The 18844-nt window shown below is 50.7% G+C and overlaps 1 protein-coding gene across 3 annotated transcripts in view; it reads left to right on the top strand.

The window, feature by feature from the left end:
- The window catches only part of SIL1 (SIL1 nucleotide exchange factor), a 217923-nt gene extending 207198 nt beyond the window's left edge, over nt 1–10725 (top strand). For all 3 annotated transcript variants that reach the window (XM_045445499.1, XM_045445509.1, XM_045445519.1), the window contains 3 exons: nt 5885–5981; nt 6414–6578; nt 10206–10725. In XM_045445499.1, the coding sequence (XP_045301455.1) occupies nt 5885–5981; nt 6414–6578; nt 10206–10562 (619 nt within the window). In that variant the 3' untranslated portion in view covers nt 10563–10725. The remainder of the gene's footprint in view (nt 1–5884; nt 5982–6413; nt 6579–10205) is intronic.
- The last annotated feature ends 8119 nt before the right edge of the window (nt 10726–18844 follow it).

The raw sequence follows: 18844 nt of genomic DNA, 5'->3' as shown, positions 1-18844 counted from the left end.
GACCCTGCAGTGAAAAGGGCCTGTGCTTGGTTTAATGTTCTGTCCTTGCCATCTTCAGTTTGCAATAATTTTTAAAGAAAATTTTTTTTAAAATTTTTTTTTCAACCTTTATTTATTCTTGGGACAGAGAGAGACAGAGCATGAACGGGGGAGGGGCAGAGAGAGAGGGAGACACAGAATCGGAAACAGGCTCCAGGCTCTGAGCCGTCAGCCCAGAGCCCGACGCGGCGCTCGAACTCACGGACCGCGAGATCGCGACCTGGCTGAAGTCGGACGCTTAACCGACTGCGCCACCCAGGCGCCCCTAAAGAAATTTTTAATGTTTGTTTATTTTTGAGAGAGAGAGCAAGTAAGCGTGTGGGGGAGGGGCAGAGAGAGAGAATGAATCCCAACCCACTGCCACACTGCCAGTGCAGAGTACGATGTGGGTCTCGAATTCATGCTCGAACTCATGAACTGTGAGATCATGACCTGAGCCGAAATCAAGAGACGCTTAACCAACTAAGCCACCCAGGCGCCCCAAGTTTCTAATAAGTTTTAAACAAGGGCCTCACATTTCCATTCTGTACCAGCCCTGAAAATTATGTAGTGAGTCCTGAGTGCCAAAGAGGGAGAAGGGCAACTCCTGGACCTGAGTTGCGCAGGACTCTCCTGGGCCCTGTGGCCGGGCTTGGCGATACACTCTGAGATCAGCTCTACCACCTTCCCCCTGACTGCTCCCGCCCCCAACACTTGCTCACCTTTAGTTAACTAACATATGATCTCTGACCCTTGGCAGATTGCCTGTATCAGTCACTTGAACCAAACTGCTTGGTTTCTGCAAAGGCAATCATTTCCATTTCTGTGATCTCCCACTAGCCCCACCCAAGATTTACAAAGTAGCAGCTGCTGCCATCCCTCTGCACACAGACAGCTGACTTGCCTGCTGATTGTGAACATCCCAGTAATCCGAATGCTAATGGTATTTATTCAGTCCAGCCAGCTTAGCCCTGAACAAGGTTTAGTCTCATTTATCTCATCAGAGACGAGCTACGTCCTTAATATCCTTCTGTTGACTTTGAGCACACCATCGTCACTGATGTCGCTGAGAGGCATGCCAGGCCCCTGCCCTTTTAACTCACTCAAATCTCCAACTGTCAGGACACCCACCTTCCAGCCAGCAAGAACCACCTTGTCCCCACCCCCTGCATGAGCCACAGCTCTAGTCCTGAGTCTATATGCTAGGAAGGAGATGAGGCCAGCATATATGTGCCTCAGGCATCTGTGTTCTTGAGGAAATGGTCTTGGCTCTTTGTAGCAAACCCACTGTAATTTACTCTTACAGTCATTCTGCATTGGCTAGCATCTTGGCTTTCATTAGCATACCTTTAACACAGGTGGTTTTAGCTCTACCTCATAGGTGAGGAAACTGAAATGAAAGGACTTGCCCAAGGTCATGAGCCATTGTTCACAGGATTCCCACCAAGGGCTCTCCAAGCCAGCCCTTGCACATCCCCTAACCTCACCCACCTATTTTGGGGGAAACTTCATGCCCCAAAACACACAACAATGAACATTTGGAGCCCAAGGCTGAGCCACCAGGGAGAGAGAGGTTCTGAGAGCATGCTGGTCTCTGCTCTTCCAGATTGGATTGCTCAAGAAACGCCCAGCTCTCCTGTCCCTGCCTGGATGGACTGAGTGTCTTTAGAAACACAAACTTTAGGGGCGCCTGGGTGGCTCAGTCGGTTAAGCGTCCGACTTCAGCTCAGGTCATGATTTCGCGGTCCGTGAATTCGAGCCTCGCGTTGGGCTTTGTGCCAACAGCTCAGAGCCTGGAGCCTGTTTCAAATTCTGTGTCTCCCTCTCTCTGATCCTCCCCTGTTCATGCTCTGTCTCTCTCTGTCTCAAAAATAAATAAAATAAACGTTAAAAAAAAATAAAAACAAAAAGAAACAAACATAAACTTTATATTCTCCACCTCTCTCTTCTGTGTTCCTTAGCCCCTCTACTGGGCATTACTAAAAAGCTGTTATCTGAGGGTATTATATGGACCCCCTGAAGTGTCTTCGGCACCACTGAAGTTTGGAGGAGGGCCCAGAGTTAATGTGGGCTCCTTCATTTAAGTTCGTCAGGAGAAAAGGCGCAGCCCTGTGGAGGCCATTATTAGCCCATGGTCCTGCTCTACTCACCCAGGTTCTTCAGGATTCTGCTGTAGGTGAAAACGTAGGTTTATTGCCTTATGAGAATGATTTCAGCAAGTGACAAAGCAAGTGACAAAGACGTCAGTCTCTTTTTCCTTCTGGTTTACTTCTGTGTGAGCTCTATTCTCTACTCCCCTAATGGGCTTCTCTCCATGGGGATAGGGTGGGACCCGGCTGCTATCGGCATAACCATACATGCTCCTGGTTTATAGCAACCTATCTTATGGAGAAGGAAACTTCTTTTTGTCCTGACTCTAGCATAGACTGAGTGCTCTGGTTATCCAGTCCTGGGTGGCCTACAGAAGCCATGGTGATGGCAGGCTGTGATGGATCATGGACCTGTGCTCGATCCTCAAGCCTTTCTGTGGGTTCTAGGGGGTTGAGACCCGCCCCATCGGGACCATAAGGAGTGAGAGAGGCACTCTGAGGAGTGTCTTAGAGGAAGGGAGAGCGAAGAGTGACTGTACTGAGGGGTGGGAAAGAAGGGATGCTGGTCACGTTAGAGGTACACACTACATACCCAGAGCCAACCTGACCTGGGAGTGGTAAACTGCGTGGCTCAGAGTGTTCTCCCATCTCATCTCTTGTCCCCAGGGCCACTGTCCTGAGGCAGACGCTGCTCCTGGGCCCTTTCTGGTGTCTGTGTGCCTTGAAGGAGCTTGTTACAACTCTTACTTTGGGTGCGGCATTTCCCGAGGAAGAAGCAGGAGTGGGCTCTGCTTTATGGACAGGTTCTGGGTCCTGCATCGCCCCTCCTTGGTCCCAGCCAGCAGGCCTCCTTGGCACTACAAGCATCGTGGCCTCCTGACCTGCACTGGTGCTGCTTGTCAGCTTCACCTCTCAGCCCCATTTTCCATGACTTTCCAGGGCAGCTTTGTACTGAATGGTGTCACCTCTCTACACACACCTCTGCTGTTCCCTGAGCACCTGCCCTTCCTCCTGTCCATAGCTATGCTTCACCTGAACTTCACCTTCTTGCAGTGCCTCTTCTCCAGTGCAGCCCTCCTGGCTCTCCCAGCCCAGACCTTCCTGTTCTTTTTCTGATCCCCCAGAGCTTTTTGGTCATTCATTCACTCTGAAACTTGTAAATAAGGTCTGGTGGTATGGTCTCTCTCCTATGTGAATCCTGGCTTGTTTGGTGGCCGATATCAGGCTGAGCTTCCCCTCCGCGACCCAATCTGCCCTGCATGTGGGGCTTCTCTTTGCAACCACCTAGCAGTGGCTGGCCTCTGCATCTTTCCTGTGACAGAGTGTGGTCTGGCCCTCTGCATCTTATATCAGGGCTCCTGTGGATATGGAGTACCAGGGAAGCCCTATCTCTTAATGGCTTTTGGCATCTTTTCTTTACTCCTAGTCAGCTCATGTTCTATTTGGAGGATCCCAGGGATCTGCCTACATGGTTTGAGCCCTCTGCTTTTTGCCCTGGTACTTCTCTCCCCTTCTAACCATTCAGACCTGGGTGAGCACAGTTCCCCTCTCCCCCAGTACCGCCTCATGTTCGTGACAGGACTATTACTCTGGCTGGTGCCCAGGTAGGTCCCTGTACTCAGCATGCTCGAGTGGGTCTCCTAAGATCCCCCACCCTTGTCTTCTGGAGTTGGCCGGGAGATTATCTCATCCCTGGGTCTTGTTCTCAGCAGATCTGTAAACCACGACCAAGCCCTATATGCTTTCTTTGGAGGGCCTTGTCCCTGCTGCTCTGTATGCTCTCTCTGATGCATCCTCTGAGGCTGATGTGATGCTGGGTCTCACAGCCCCCCTTTCTTAGGAAGCAGTATTTGGTGTTTGTGTGAATTTCTCAGCAGGGTCATCTTTTCCTAGAAAAGACCCTGCCTGTTGCGGGTGAGTGTTCCTCAGGCACATGATGGCAAAGACAGTCCTAATTAGCTCACACTTTGATGAAGCAGCTGCTTTTCTCAAGTTGGGGGAGCAGAGGGCAGGGGAAGGACTCAGCTCCCAGGCTCCCTGTGCACTGGTGCCCACCTGCCTGTCTGGAGAGGAGCTGTCAACTTCCTTTCCCCAGAGACCCCGACCCATCTCCAGGCTGCTCCTCAAACCCACCAGTGGAGTTGCAGTGGGACAGGGTAGCACCCACTCTGCACGTCCTTTCTAGATGAGAGGATGCAGAAGCACTCAGACACCTCCCATTTACAGCAGGAAAACTGGCTCAGCTTGCTAAGTCCTCTTTGAAACTTGAAGCTAGTGCCTGGTAGGAGTGGAGGGTGGTCCATTGAGGCCTCACTTGGGCCCCATCACCATGCCATTGGGCCATCTTTGACAGAGCACCTGCTGTGTGGCAGGCCCTCTCCTGCAAGTAGCAGTGTGAACCCTCTTGTTACGTGCCTCCCATTTCCGCCTGGGTTTCAGACCCTGCCTTACTCTGCAAGATGCCATGAAGGCCCCTTGCCGAGGTTGGGGGTTAGGAGGAGCAGATGCTTTTGGGGTCTCCAGGGAGCTGGTGGTCATGCTAAGGTGAAGGAGCCCGAGCCAAGAAAAGACTTGGTGCCCTTTGTGGGCTGTCTAGGTGAGCGCGAGAGCCAGCCTGTGACCTCTGGCCTGGCCCCTCCCCCTCCTCCTGGTTTTGGGCTTTTTGGGAGCCTGCCACCACCTTTCTTCTCTGAGGCCTCCTAAGTGGTTGATGCGGGAACCTTGACTACACAGGTCCCTCAAGGCCCTAACTACACAGGTCCCTGTGCTTGGCACTTATTCCCTAATTGATCACTAATTTGATCTTAGAAAGCAAGAGGTTCCCAGACATATCCCCTGCCTGGCACCCTGCCCTATGGAGGTCTCAACAGCCAGGCTCCTATCCTTTCATCTAGGAGAGTTGTGCCTGAATGTTTGAACCTATCACTCTTTCTCCAGCCCAGAACGGGGAGAAGATCTCCAGTGGCAGCTCTAGGTTTTGAGTGTTTTAGTGTTGCTGTGTGTTGGTTGATATAGTTCTGGTTGTGCACATGTGTCATTCTTGCCCTGTTTTCCTGGATCCCATGACATAGGCTCTGGGCTGAGTGCTGAGAGTACAGGGACAATCACAGTAGCTACTCTCACAGTGGGGAGGCATCTGGGTTGGCCCTGTTTTAGGATCTACTTAGGGTTAGAGTCTCCTTGGATCTCATTCATTCTCCCTGTTTTCTTCCCACAAGCGTTGACTATATGTGGTCTGTGTGTTCCATCCAGGACAGGAAAGAGGAATGGGCTCCAGCCCCGGGACTGGAGGAGCTCATGCTCAGAGGAGGACAGAGTTTTTAATAATTGCTCCCCAGTGTATGTTTGTCTGGGATCATGGAAGGAAGAAGACCCTATGCAGTCTTGGGGAGTGTGGGGGAAGGCTTTCCATGCGAGGGACACTGAGAAGCACCTTTAGCATCAGGAGATCCTAAAATGGTAGAAGTGATTTCTCTTCCCAGGTCATCCCAGTCCGTTGGCTGCTAGACGGTAGGGTAATGGCATGGAAGCTGTTGGCCCTGTCATTTTGGTCATAGGCCTTCATACCCAGGTGGATGTTTAGCAATTGGCCTGTTCCCTCAGCTAATTTCTAGATTGTCCCAAGTGGGAACACTCCCTTGTGAGCCTTTTTTTTCCCTAAGGTATGGCTCTTATGTTAGCATCTCCCTAACCACCCAGATCCCTGGGGAGTACAATGGCATTCCCCCAAGTTGGTGAGTAGGTACAATGTCATGCTGTCCTGTGCTTTCCCCCAGCAACCCAAAGGTCCAAGTAGAGGCCATTGAAGGGGGAGCCCTCCAGAAGCTGCTGGTCATCCTGGCTACGGAGCAGCCTCTCACTGCAAAGAAGAAGGTGTGTTTCTGCTCCGTTCCTCCTGCCCAGCCCCTAGCACACCTGTGGAGCCTGAAAGGCACGGGTCCCTTTTCAGACTTTACATTACCCTTGGGATCTGAGTGGTCATCCACGGGGTGGCGTAGGGGAAGGGGTCCCACTCACCCAAAGCAGCATGGCAGCCTGCTGAACCATCTGGAGGCCTAGGTTCAGCTCCCATGATTAGTTTCGGGTGCCACCTTCTGGCTCCCTGTCCTCGGCCTTTGTCCACTGGGTGATGTTAAAGGTTTCCTGTCCTGGCCTCTCTTCTGGCTCTCACAGACCTGTGTTCTGGAGTGTAGCTATCCCTGTGGGTGGTGGGTGGGCCAGGGGTGGGGTAGTGGGTGCACCTCTGGCTGCCTCCGCTGGGCCTTGCGGCAGGGCCAGCTCCACATTGCTCCTCACCCTCTGCAGGTCCTGTTTGCGCTGTGCTCCCTCCTGCGACACTTCCCCTATGCCCAGCAGCAGTTCCTGAAACTGGGGGGGCTGCAGGTCCTGAGGAGCCTAGTGCAGGCGAAGGGCACAGAGGTGCTGGCTGTGCGTGTGGTCACTCTGCTTTATGACCTGGTCACTGAAAAGGTGAGTGCCTGGATGTGTTGTGCCTCCCCCTCACTTTACTTTGCTTCTGGCCATTTGACCCCCGCCCCCTCCCACATCTTTTCTATCTAGCCTTCCATCCTCATGACAATGATCCTGAGAAAATGTGCCAGACTATGCTGGGCAGATGGGGATGCTGTGAGGGCCCTGCACCCAGAATTTCTGAGACTTCCGGGAGGGTATCCTGTGGGAAGTGACTGTTAAACTGAAAGCTGAGGGCTGGTGAGGAGGAGCTGGGGCAGGGGCACTGACAGTGGCCAGGCTAGAGTGTGCAGGCGGCAGGCTCAGCATGATGGAAGGCCAGAAATGGCCAGGTCAGCCCTTCATGGAATGAAAGGTCATTTCATTTGGCTAAAGCCTAGGGTGGGAGTGATGAGGAGCAGGTGGGCTGGAGCAGCTGTGTCTGGGAGCCCTTGCAGCAGCCGGAACACTAATTAGCCAGAGGCTGGAATGATGCTGAATCTTGATTTTAGAAACCTGGAGGTGCCTCCTCTGGGAGCTTTGGCTTTGGGCGAGGGCTCATAATGGCTGCCCTTGAGGGGCCCGGGGACCCCTGTTGTTGCCACCTGGGAGGATACTTGGTGTCCAACCCACTTTGGTGTTTGTGAGCCTGAAAAGTATCTTAATTAAAGCTGCATAAAACCAGCCAGGTCTGTATTCTTAATTCAGCGGCTACAGAGAGCATTAGCCGGGCTTTCTCAGCTGCCTCTCTCGGGCTGCACTCTCCCTAGAACAGCCGACTGCGGATTTAGGAAGCAGGGCTGGGCAGCCACTGGAACCAGTGCTGAGTGTTGGAGACTGAGAGGCCCAGCCTGCCTCCCTGCCCCTGCCTCAGACTGAGGGTCAGAGTTGTCTGTCGCTGCTTCTCGGTCAGTTAGTTGCAGTTGTGTGCTCACTCTCTGGCGCTGTTTCTCTTGGCCTACCTTGTCTCTCATTCTTTTTGCCTGCCCCACCCGCTATCTCTCCCTCCCTCTTCAGGCTGCAGAAACCCACAACAGCAGGCAGTCATGTGGTGCTCACATCCAATTAATAAGGCCTGGGCACAGTTGACTTCTTGGGAAGGGGCAAGCAAGCCTGGAGAAAGACCTGCATGTTGGCTTGGCCTTTCCCAGGAGAAACTCACCTCTTTGCTCTGGTGTACTGGGTATCTCTTTGCTGTCCCAGTCCTGGGTGGCGACTCCTGTGACATTGGTGTATCCCCAGAGAGCTGCCTGAGTCAGCTGGCCCCCGGAGCTTGCCTTGAGGCTTTGGGGTGCTGTGAATGCTGGGGAGGGGCTGGTGTCTCTGCAGACAGTACAGAGACACCTTCTATGGGGTGGGATGAGGAGGGTGGTGGAGGAGTTGCAGCCAGCCAGAGACCTTAAGGCACACGTCAGCCACAGTATGCTTGAGGTGATTCTTGTGGTTCTTTGGAAAGAATGGAGAACTAATCAGACTGGGACTTGATCGGAGCTGCCTGAGATGGAGGCATGTCAGGTTGCTATTTGAGGTGCCCCACACCTTGAGGGTGGTGTTGTGGCAAAGTAGCAGCTGAAATGCAGATTTCCCATGGAGAGTGGACCGCCTCTCAGATTGCTGCTTCTGCAGAGTGAGATGCTGGCCAGTGGTCGTGAATCCACATCCATTCCATGCCTCCATGGAGCTGAGGGGATACAGGGATGACCCGCTCACCGGTTCCTTCCACCACAGGTGGTGACTTGTTGTCTGCCCTGCCCAGTGCTCTCCCAGGTCCCTGGTCCCTTCTCTCTTGGTGCTTTTGGGCAGGGTTTTATCCGAGTATTACCTGGAGCATGTGGTCTGCAGAGGCTTACAAGTCAGGGGCTCTGACCTCTTCTGGGGAGTCAGGGGAGGCACTGAGATCTGAGGAATGAGTTATTATGGAGTTGGGGTTGGGTAGGAATGCATCTCCAAGCTGTACCTTAAAGGCTCTGGGGGACATTTAGTGTGACAGGTGAATGAGTGAGGGTGGATATGGGGGTGAGGCCAAGTGCAGGTCAGGGTGGACCCTGCAGGGCCTTGAAGTCCTTGGGAAGGGGTTTAGTCTTTATCATCAGAAGTGCCCAGTGGTGGAGGGTTTGGGGCTGGGCAGCAGTCTGCCATCAGAGGGCTGGGGGAGGCAGGTTGGGAGTGGGAGGTACTGGACTGACGAAGTGCAGTGAGGGACAGGGCACAGGGGCAGAGACAAAGGGCTGGGAGGACTGTGATGTTCTAGAGGCGGAGCTGTGGCACTTGAAGGTGGGTTAAGAAAGGACTACCAGGTTCCTCTCATCCTTTTCTGTTACAAGATGATGATCCCTGCCCCTGCCTGCTCCCTCCACCAGGCCCCATGGACCCCAAGGCCTTTAGGTGGTGCACTGTGGCCCCTGGTCTCTCCTGGGCTTTCCTCTTGCCTTCCCTGTCCTCTGTATGCCTCATTCTCACCTGGAGTTAGGGCCGACATTTCTTCTTTCTTCTTGCAGAGACACTTAGTACAGCCAGGAAGGGACATCTCCCCACTGTGCACCCTCTGCCTCTGCATAGCCTTCCTCTTACATTTGAAATAAGCTGGAAACTCAGCTGTTTCAGGTGTTTCCTGCCTCTGGCAGCCTGGCAGGGTTGGCTTCCACCACTTCCTGCTAGTGGGGATGGGTTTCTGTACTTTACAGCCATTGGCCAAGCATGTGACTTTCTGCCCAAATTTATCTCAACTCCCCAGGCCCTTGGCATAAAGGCCATGTTCCTTGGAGGCACAGCCAGGGTTCTGTGTGTTTTGGGCTTCAGCCTGACCCTCATGCCCCATGGACAAGAACAACCTGCCCTTCTTCAGATAGGAGGTGGGCCCAGTTCTGTTGTTGCGACCCTCCTGTATGGGGACCCTTCATCTTATCCACTTGGAGAGCTCCTCCTTGGCCTCCCACCTCAGGGAAATGCCATCTTCTCTGCCCTGTGTCCTGACTCCTCTGAGGGAGTGGATCTAGTGGTGGTGAGGACGGTGCTGTACACACCACTTTACAACTAACGCTGCTTCAAGTGTAGATGATGTGATTCTACTTGATAGCAAAGGTCACGTTTTGGGTGTGCTGTGTGCCGGATGCTGGCTGCGTGTGTGTTCACTACCCCAGTGAGTCCCCCCAACAGTCCTGAGGGGGGTCATGTCATCGCCACGTAAGAGATGATGCAGTGGCAGCCTAAGGCCGTTTGGCTGTCCGTAGTGGAGCAGGAATTTGAACCTAGCCTATCTGCCTCCACACTACACTGCTGAACTAAATTCATCTTGCTATTTAGGAAATATTCAGTTAATTTTTACTCTCCTGCTAGACACTGAGCTCCTTGAGGGCTAGGATGTGGTCTCCATCTTGGTTTCTCTGGCACATTGCCCAGCTGTTTTTGATGAATGCATGGATGGATACAGACAGGTGGACGTAGGGATAAACGGGTGGGGGAGCTTGTGTGAAGTCATGAGTCCAGCTGAACTTCTCCCATGTTGGACTTTGGAGGCACAAAAGGATGGAGGCAGAGGGGTGGACTCATGGTCAGCCACATGCCTTCCAGTCTGAAGGGCAGAGCTGACTGATGTTTGTGTGTTCTCTCCCCAACCCCATCCCTGGTGTGTGGCCACACGGATGGCAGATGTTTGCGGAGGAGGAAGCCGAGCTGACCCAGGAGACATCCCCAGAGAAGCTGCAGCAGTATCGCCAGGTGCACCTCCTACCAGGCCTGCGGGAGCAGGGCTGGTGTGAGATCACTGCTCACCTCCTGGCCCTCCCTGAGCATGATGCCCGCGAAAAGGTGCTGCAGACCCTGGGAGCCCTCCTGGCCACCTGCCGGGACCGCTACCATCAGGACCCCCAGCTCAGCAGGACACTGGTCAGCCTTCAGGCTGAGTACCAGGCTCTGGCCACCCTGGAGCTCCAAGATGGTGAGGATGAGGGATACTTTCGGGAACTGCTGGGATCTATCAACAGCTTGCTGAAGGAGCTAAGATGAGATTGCCCCTAACACCAGGACTGGACCGGGGCACTGGTGAGACTGTTGGGCACCAGCTTGGGTGGGCTCTTCAGGGGATACCAGGCAGAAGGGAGGACTTCCTTACTGGGGCCTGAGTATCATCTGGGCAGTGCTGTCTTGGCCATTAAATGGAGGCATGAGAGCCATTGTCTGTTTTGTGTCTCTGTAGGTGGGGCACAGTCCTGTGGTTGGGGGGCTGTGTCTGGGAGCCCCCTAGGGCAGTTAGGCAGGTTGTTGGGTGACAGGCCACTGAGGGGCCCCTGATGACATGCCGAATGGTAAGCCCACAGCATCTAGTAATAGGCCCCATAGGAACGGTCCGGGCTCAGGAGTTGGAAAACCCTGGCTGGCACCAGCTCTTTAACAACCAGTAGCTCTGCGACCTTGGGAAGTCATTTACCTTCCCCTGACCCTGTTTTCTCAACTGTCATAGGGGAGTGCCATTAAGTGAGAGAAAACATGCATAAAGCACTGCATCAGGATCTGGCATCCAAGCTCGTTCTTTCCCCCACCTGGCTCTGAGGGAAGGTCTGGGGGATCATCTCACGGACGCTGTACTATATTCTCAAGTATTAACCTTGAGGCCACTGGCAGTGGTGGAAGCCTGAGTGCTGTGTCAGCCCGGGCAGCTTGTGGGCTAGGGTGGAGCAATTGGTGCTGGGCCTGGGTGGTGGAAGGATTGGGGGTGGCTTGTGGCTCTCAGGAAGCCCTTGGGTGTGTAGGCCTTACTCTTGGAGAGGAGTGATCTCGCTAAAGCTAGAACTGTGGCCCACCTGACAGGGCAGAGGTGTGGCTCTGTGCCCCAGCCCCTCCCCCGTGTCAGCCGAGGTACTCTGTGGAGGAGGCCTCGAAGGCGGGGGCAGCCGAGCCTGGCAAATCCCGGCCCCCACCCCACAGAGGCTGAGTGCCAGGCTGGGAGCCTGCTGCAGGTTGCCACGGCAACCCCGGCCCTGGGCTTTCCTGATTTGGATTCTGGTGCTTTTGTTTTTCAGCTTTTCCCAATGCATCACAGGCTCTCTCCTGCTGCTCAGGCAGCCCCTCCTGGCCTCCATGTAGAAATCTCCCTATCCTGGCCTTGCATATAGAAATCACAGCTTCACTGAGCTGAGGGGAAACTGAGGTCCTGAGAAACATGGGGTAGTGGGCAGTTTCCTTCCCTGTGGTCTCTTTGCTCAGCCTTACACCCTCTCCTGCCCACCTCATACGACAACACACAGGAAGCTTGGGAGAGAGCTCTTGCCTGCAAACAACCCTCCCAGGGGGGCAGGAGGGAAGCAGAAGCCTGTTGTGCCAGGGTAGGAAGCCTCAGGGCTTGGGCATAGTGGGGATCAAACACAAAGTCTATCATGTGTTGGGTGCTTTATGCCTCACTGCCGTTAAAACCTCTAAATCACCTTCAAAATACATTTTACAGATGAGATCATGGCTCAGAGAGGCTAAATGGTCTGCCTGAGGTCACACAGCTTGTGGCAGAAATAGAATTTGGTTTCACCGTGAAAGGCTTGATTATGTGGCTCAGAAGGTGACAGTGTTGAATTTGACCGGCAGTCGTGGGAGGGAGGACCAGGCTGGATGGCAGAGCAGCTGTTCTGTGATGGAGCAGGGCAGGGTTCAGAAAGGAGGTGCTGGGCCTGGCTAAGGCCAAGGTCAAGGATCCCTTTAAAGATAGTATCAGCAGACTTTGTGGGTGGATTTGAGACAGGGAGTAGGGAGGATGGGGATGCCCCAGCCTATGCTGCGAATGAGGAGGACTCAGGGTTGGGGAAAAGTCTGGTATGGGTCTCATCCTGGCAGAGGTGAGCCCTGAGGTTGTGGGAGCAGGTACACCTTTGAGCAAAGGCTAGCAAGAGCATGCTAGCTGTGGAGGGAGCCCTTGGGCTGACCTGGGCTAGTAGCAGCTGGGGCTGGGGGGTCCCCAGAGCCCTTGAGTCCTTTGTAACTTCCAGAGTCTGATCTGGGATATGGGAAGGATATGGGGATATTCCTCCCCATGGGAGGAATAGCAATAGTAGGAGCTTAATTGAGGACCCCAGTATCTCTTCATCCTCACGTATGCCGCACAAAATGACGTAACTATAAAGCTGAAAGGAGACTTTGCGCCGTGAGCTCTTTGGCATTGCGAGAGTCACTGGGACTGAAGAAGGAGCGTCTGGGGGCTCTGGTGAGGGCAGCCATACCAGAGCCACATTGCTGAGCCCACAGGCCGGGTGAGTGGATTGCTACAACTCTGTTCTCCACTCCACATACACACAGACTAGACCTTGGGAGGGTGAAGTTTGGTCTGCACTGTTCTCTTACTGGTCTCTGATGTCCTGGGTCCTGAAGCAGACCCTCTGGGACAGAGGCAGCACTGTGACCCAGGACTTGGGCCCTGGCTGCTTGGCTGTGGGTTCTGGTTACAGCACCCAGCTTGTCATTGACTATTGTCTACAGGTCCAGAAGGAGCCTTTCTCTGCCCTCCCTTTGGGTGCCATCCTGGAAACTGTGGCCAACCAGTATGACCTGGGCTGAGTTAGGAAGTGGTAATGGGGACTGTAGCCACCAGAACTCGAGGTGATGTGACCTCTTCCTGCCAGGGCCTGGAGGCTACTCTCCTCTTCTCCTGCTCCTGTCATGCACTAGGGCCTTATGGCAAGGACAGGATGGAGAGCTCTGACTGGCTGACACCCCATAGGCCCTGGGTTATTATTGCTTACCTGCTCCTTGACGTGGCTGAATCAGAGCATCTATGTTGGAGGATGACAGGGATGGGGAGTGGAGTGCTGGTCCTTGGCCCCCCCTTCCCCCTTCCTTCAGCAAAACTTGGTTTTTATTAATTAGTTGTTCATTCATTCTTTCATTCACACTGTGTTAGTTAAGCCCTTAGCCCTTGTTAGGCCCCAGGGTTCTGAGGTTGGTAAGCCACAAGCCCTGCTGTCAAGGAGCTCACATTCTGGTGAGGGAGGCAGTCGCAGTGTGACATGTACTCTGACAGGGAAGGCCTGGGTCATTTCGAGCTGAGGAGGCCCCTGACTCTAGTTCAGTGGTTCAGGGGAGGCCCCCCAGAGCCAGTGATAGCCAAGCTGAGACTTGAAGGACACTTGGAGAACAAGCCAGCTGAGGTGGGGAAAGGTTTCAGGCCCAAGGAGCTAGAGGAAGATTTATGGTGAGAGAGAGAGAGATCTCCATTTGAGGAACCCACATGTTCAGTAGAGCTGGAAGAAATGATGGTGGGTAGGGGCCAAGTAGAGCCACATACACATCTTGTCCAGTGCCTCATCAGTCTTGAGATCGAGGGGGAAGCAAGGAGTGGGTTGTAGGCATTCTCCTAGCTGCTGCAGCCTCATTTGTTTCCTCTTTCATTCTGACTTAGTACTACTCCATCTATAGGACAGGGTGCGAGGTGGCCAGCGGAACAGTGCGGGGAGGGGCAGACCATGACAAGTGTATAATATGATGCCGGGCAGTGAGTGCTAAGAAAAATAAAGTACAAGGGGATAGAGTATCAGGGTCTGTCAGGGAAGGCCTCTCTGAGGACATGCAGCGTGAACAGAAGGAAGCAAAGCAGTGAGCCGTGGGGCATCCAGGGCAGTGCTTTGCAGATGGGAGACATAGTAGAAGCAGGAATACGGCAGGGTGTTAGAGGGAGAGCCAGAGTCAGTGTGGTGAGAAGAGTCAACTCGGGAGGGCAGATACTGCTAGCTGTGGCCAGGACTTGAGGTTTTTCTTCGCGATGGGGCCACTAGAAAGCTGTGGGCCCAGGAGGGACCTAACGGCGCTGACACTTTAATCGGATCCCTCTTGTTGGGTGTGAGAACAGACAGCACGTGGCCCAGTGCGGGTCTGGTGCAGAGCCACGTGGGAGTCGATGTAGTATCATCCGGGGTAATGAGAGAGAAGGCAGTGCCAAGCGCTCAGACCTAGATGTGTTTTAAAGATAGAGCTTACAGGACATGCAGCCTGCCTGCCTGTGACTGAGAGGAAAGAGGTCAGGGGTGAAGCCTCACTCGGGGGGCGTGGGGGGGCGCTGTCTGTGGGAGCCACCGGGACCTGATGGTGGATGTTGTTTGGGCTGGTCCATGCTGAGCAGTCGGCTGGACATGCAAGCCAGGGATGCTGACCTGCATGCAGTCTGCAGCCTGGGCGAGAGCTGGCCCAAGAGGACAGAGCCGACAGCAGTGCATGCCGTGTGGGCGTCAGAAACGTTGAGAGCTGCTTGTTCAACACATCCACTGTCAGAAATCAAGTTATATAAACAAAATTAAATGACATGTTAAAAAAAAAAGCAAAGGTAGTTTTTGAAAACCAGCAAAAGAAGAGCAGAAGAGCTACATTTAAACCCAAAGAAAGCAGAAGAAAAGGCAATAATAGAGATAAGGGCAGAAACCAATAAAAATGAAGATAGAAAGCTAGAGAAAATCAAGGAAATGAAAGGCAGTTCTTTGAAAAAAGAAGACACAAATTATCCGTCTCAGGAATTAAAGAGAGGATATCACTATAGACCCTACAAGTATTAAAAGGATAATGAGTGAACACTATAGTCAACACTAGGTCCATGAATTTGACAACTTCAAAGAAATGATGGACTAGTTCCTTGAAAATACTATTTTTCATTGCATTACTTTTCTTGTGCTTCTCTAACAGATTACCATGAACTTCATACCCAAAAACAACCCAAATTTGCTCTAGGTTCTGTAGGTCAGAAATCAAACCCCGTTCTTGCGGGGCAAAACCCAAAGTCATCAGCAGGCCTGCATTCCTTCCAGTAGGCGCTGAGTAGGATCCATTTCCTTGCCTTTTCCAGCTACTGGAGGCTACCTTCATCCTTGGCTTGTGGCCCCGTCCTCCAGCTTCAAAACTAGCAATGCCAGTCAGCCTCTCCTGTGACACACACAATCTCCTGCCTTCCTTTTCTACTTTAAGGCCTGTGTGATTATACTGGGCCCACCTGGATAATGCAGGATCATCTCTCTGTTTAAAATCAGTTGATTAGCAACCCTAATTCCCTTTTGCCATGTAATATATTTATAGATTTCAAGGAGGAGGATGAGAAGATCTTTGGGGAGCCATTATTCTTTCTCCCACAAACACAAATTACCAAAACTCAGTCAAGAAAAAACAGATAATCATTTATCTTATATCTATTAAATTGAATTCGTGGTTTAAAACCTTCCCACAGGGGCGCCTGGGTGGCGCAGTTGGTTAAGCGTCCGACTTCAGCCAGGTCATGATCTCGCAGTACGTGAGTTCGAGCCCCGCGTCAGGCTCTGGGCTGAGGGCTCAGAGCGATTCTGTGTCTCCCTCTCTCTCTGCCCCTCCCCCGTTCATGCTCTGTCTCTCTCTGTCCCAAAAATAAATAAACGTTGAAAAAAATAAAATAAAATAAAAAAAAAAAAAAAAAAAAAAAACCTTCCCACAAAGAAATCTCCAGACTCAGTTTCATCTACAAATTCTATCAAATAATAACAATTCTACAGTCCGTTCCTGAATATAGGAGAATCCACTCCCAAACTCCTTTCACGAGGCCAGCATCACTCTGATTCCAATACTGGACAAGGATAGGATAAGAAACACCTCAGGAGACCAGTTTTCTTTGTAAGTAATGAGGTCAAGGGGCATTGGAGAGGGGAAATCTTGGAGGCAGCATTAAGGACTTGAGATTTTCCTAAGGTGCCTACCAAAATCCTCAGTGCAGAACTCCTCAACAGGATATTAACAAGTCGAACATATTGCAGGGGTTTATCTTGGGAATACAAGGCTAGTTCAACACAACCCCCCATGTTAACAGACTAAAGAAGAAAAAGCCTCACATTCATCTCAGTAGATGCAGATAAAACATTGGACAAAATTAAATATCTATTCATAATAAAAACTCTCAGCAAATTAGGGATGGAAGGAGAACTTTGTTAACCTGATGAAGGGAAGCCACATAAAAACCTATCACAAATAGCAGACATCATGGTCAAAGACTGATTTGTTTCTCCCTCACGTTACAAATAAGGCAAGAATGCCAGTGCCCTCTGCTTTTTTCTCCTTTTTAATATTGTACCAGAAGTCCTGGGCACCGTATTAAGGCAAGAAAATGAAAAGACATACAGAATGAAAAAGAAGAAATAAAACTGTCTCTATTTACGAAGACACGTGATGTAGAAAATCCCATGCGATGTACAAAAATCTCATAGAACTGACGGTGAGTTTAGCAAGAATACAAGATATAAGGTAATGTACAAAAATCAATTATATTTCTGTATACTAGCAAGGAACAATTGAGAACAAGATTTAAAATTTTTTTTTAATGTTTGTATTTATTTTTGAGACAGAGCGAGACAGAGCATTGAGCAGGGGAGGGGAAGAGAGAGAGGGAGACACAGAATCCGAAGCAGACACAGCTCGAAACAGAATCCGTGCTCTCAGCACAGAGCCCGACATGAGGCTTGAACTCTAAACCACAAGATCATGACCTGAGCCGAAGTCAGATGCTCATCTGACTGAACCACCACCCAGGCTCCCCTGAAAGCAAGATTTTTTTTTTTTTTTTTCAACGTTTATTTATTTTTGGGACAGAGAGAGACAGAGCATGAACGGGGGAGGGGCAGAGAGAGAGGGAGACACAGAATCGGAAACAGGCTCCAGGCTCTGAGCCATCAGCCCAGAGCCTGACGCGGGGCTCGAACTCACAGACCGTGAGATCATGACCTGGCTGAAGTCGGACGCTTAACCGACTGTGCCACCCAGGCGCCCCAGAAAGCAAGATTTTAAAAACAGTACCATTTACAGTAGCACCAAGGGGCGCCTGCGTTACTCATTCGGTTGAGCATCTGACTCTTGATTTTGGTTCATGCCGTGATCCTTGGGTTGTGGGATTGAGCCTTGTGTATAGCCCTGTGCTGAGTGTGGAGCCTGCTTAAGATTCTCTCTCTCCCTCTGCCCTCTCCCCTGCTTGTGCTGTCTCTAAAAAAAAATTAAGAAAAAAATGTGTCTCCCACTCACATGCATTCACTCCCTCTCTCTCAAAAATTTTTTAAAAAATACAGTAGCACCGAAACAAATAGGCATAAATCTGGCAATATATGTGCAGGATTTTTATGCCGAAAACTAAAACACTAATGAAAGAAATAAAATCTAAATACAGTTGACCCTTGAACAGTGTGGAGGTTGGTGTTCTGACCCCCGGTGCAATTGAAAATCTGTGTATAAAGTTTGACTTCTCATAAACTTAACTACTAACAGCCTACTATTGATCAGAAGCCTTACCAGTAACATAGCCAATTTACACATATTTTGTATGTTATATGTATTATATATTACAATAAACTAGAGAAAAGAAAATGTTATTAAGGAAAAACCTAAGGAAAAGAAAACGCATTTACAGTGCTCTTCATATTTATTGAAAAAAATCCACCTATAAGTGGATGTGTGTGGTTCAAACCTGTGTTGTTCAAACCTCAACTATAAGTGGATTCATGGGTTGGAAGACTTTCCTCCACCCCCCGAATTAATCTATAGATTCAGTTCAATCCCAGCAGGAATTTTTTAGATCTCGAGAGTAGGATTTGAAAATTTACATGGAAATGCAAAGGAATGGGAATAGCTAACAGTCTTGAAAAAGACGAAAATGTTGGAGGACTCACACCGGCTGGTGTTAAGTCTGACCACAAAGATGGGGTAATCAAGAACAGACCCGTGAATCACAGTAAATAGAAATACACCCACACCAATATAGTTACTGGATTTTTGACAAAGGTACAAAGACATTTCAGTGGAGAAACGTTTGTCTTTTTGATAAACAGTGCTGAGACAACTGGACAGTCATGTCTTTTACAATGAACCTTGACCTCTACCTGTCTTCTTATTTCACTCAAAAGTTAGTTCCAATCATAGACCCAAATGGAAAATTACAGAACTTTTAGAAGAAAACAGGAAAGAAGTCTTTGTGACCTTGAGTGAGGTTAAGATTTCTTAAATACAACCCCAAATGTACAATTCAGAAAGTGAAAAAATGAAAACATGAGATTACATCAAAGTTAAAAGCTTCTTCTGTGAAGGAAATGAAGAAAATAAAAAGATAAGCCATAAACAGGGGGAAAATAAGTGTAAATCACATACCTGAAAAGGCCTCATATCCATAATTTATAATCCTCAAAACTCATCAATAAAAAAAGTCAACCCAATTAAAAAAAAAAAAAGGCAAGAGATTTGAAAAGACATTTCTCCAAAGAAGATACACAAGTGACAGACAAGCATGTCAAGAGGCACTCACCATCATTAGTTGTTAAGGAAAT

Source organism: Leopardus geoffroyi, chromosome A1 (genome assembly GCF_018350155.1).
Source record: "Leopardus geoffroyi isolate Oge1 chromosome A1, O.geoffroyi_Oge1_pat1.0, whole genome shotgun sequence".
Lineage (NCBI taxonomy): Eukaryota > Metazoa > Chordata > Mammalia > Carnivora > Felidae > Leopardus > Leopardus geoffroyi.
This window is presented reverse-complemented; position numbering and strand designations above follow the sequence as displayed.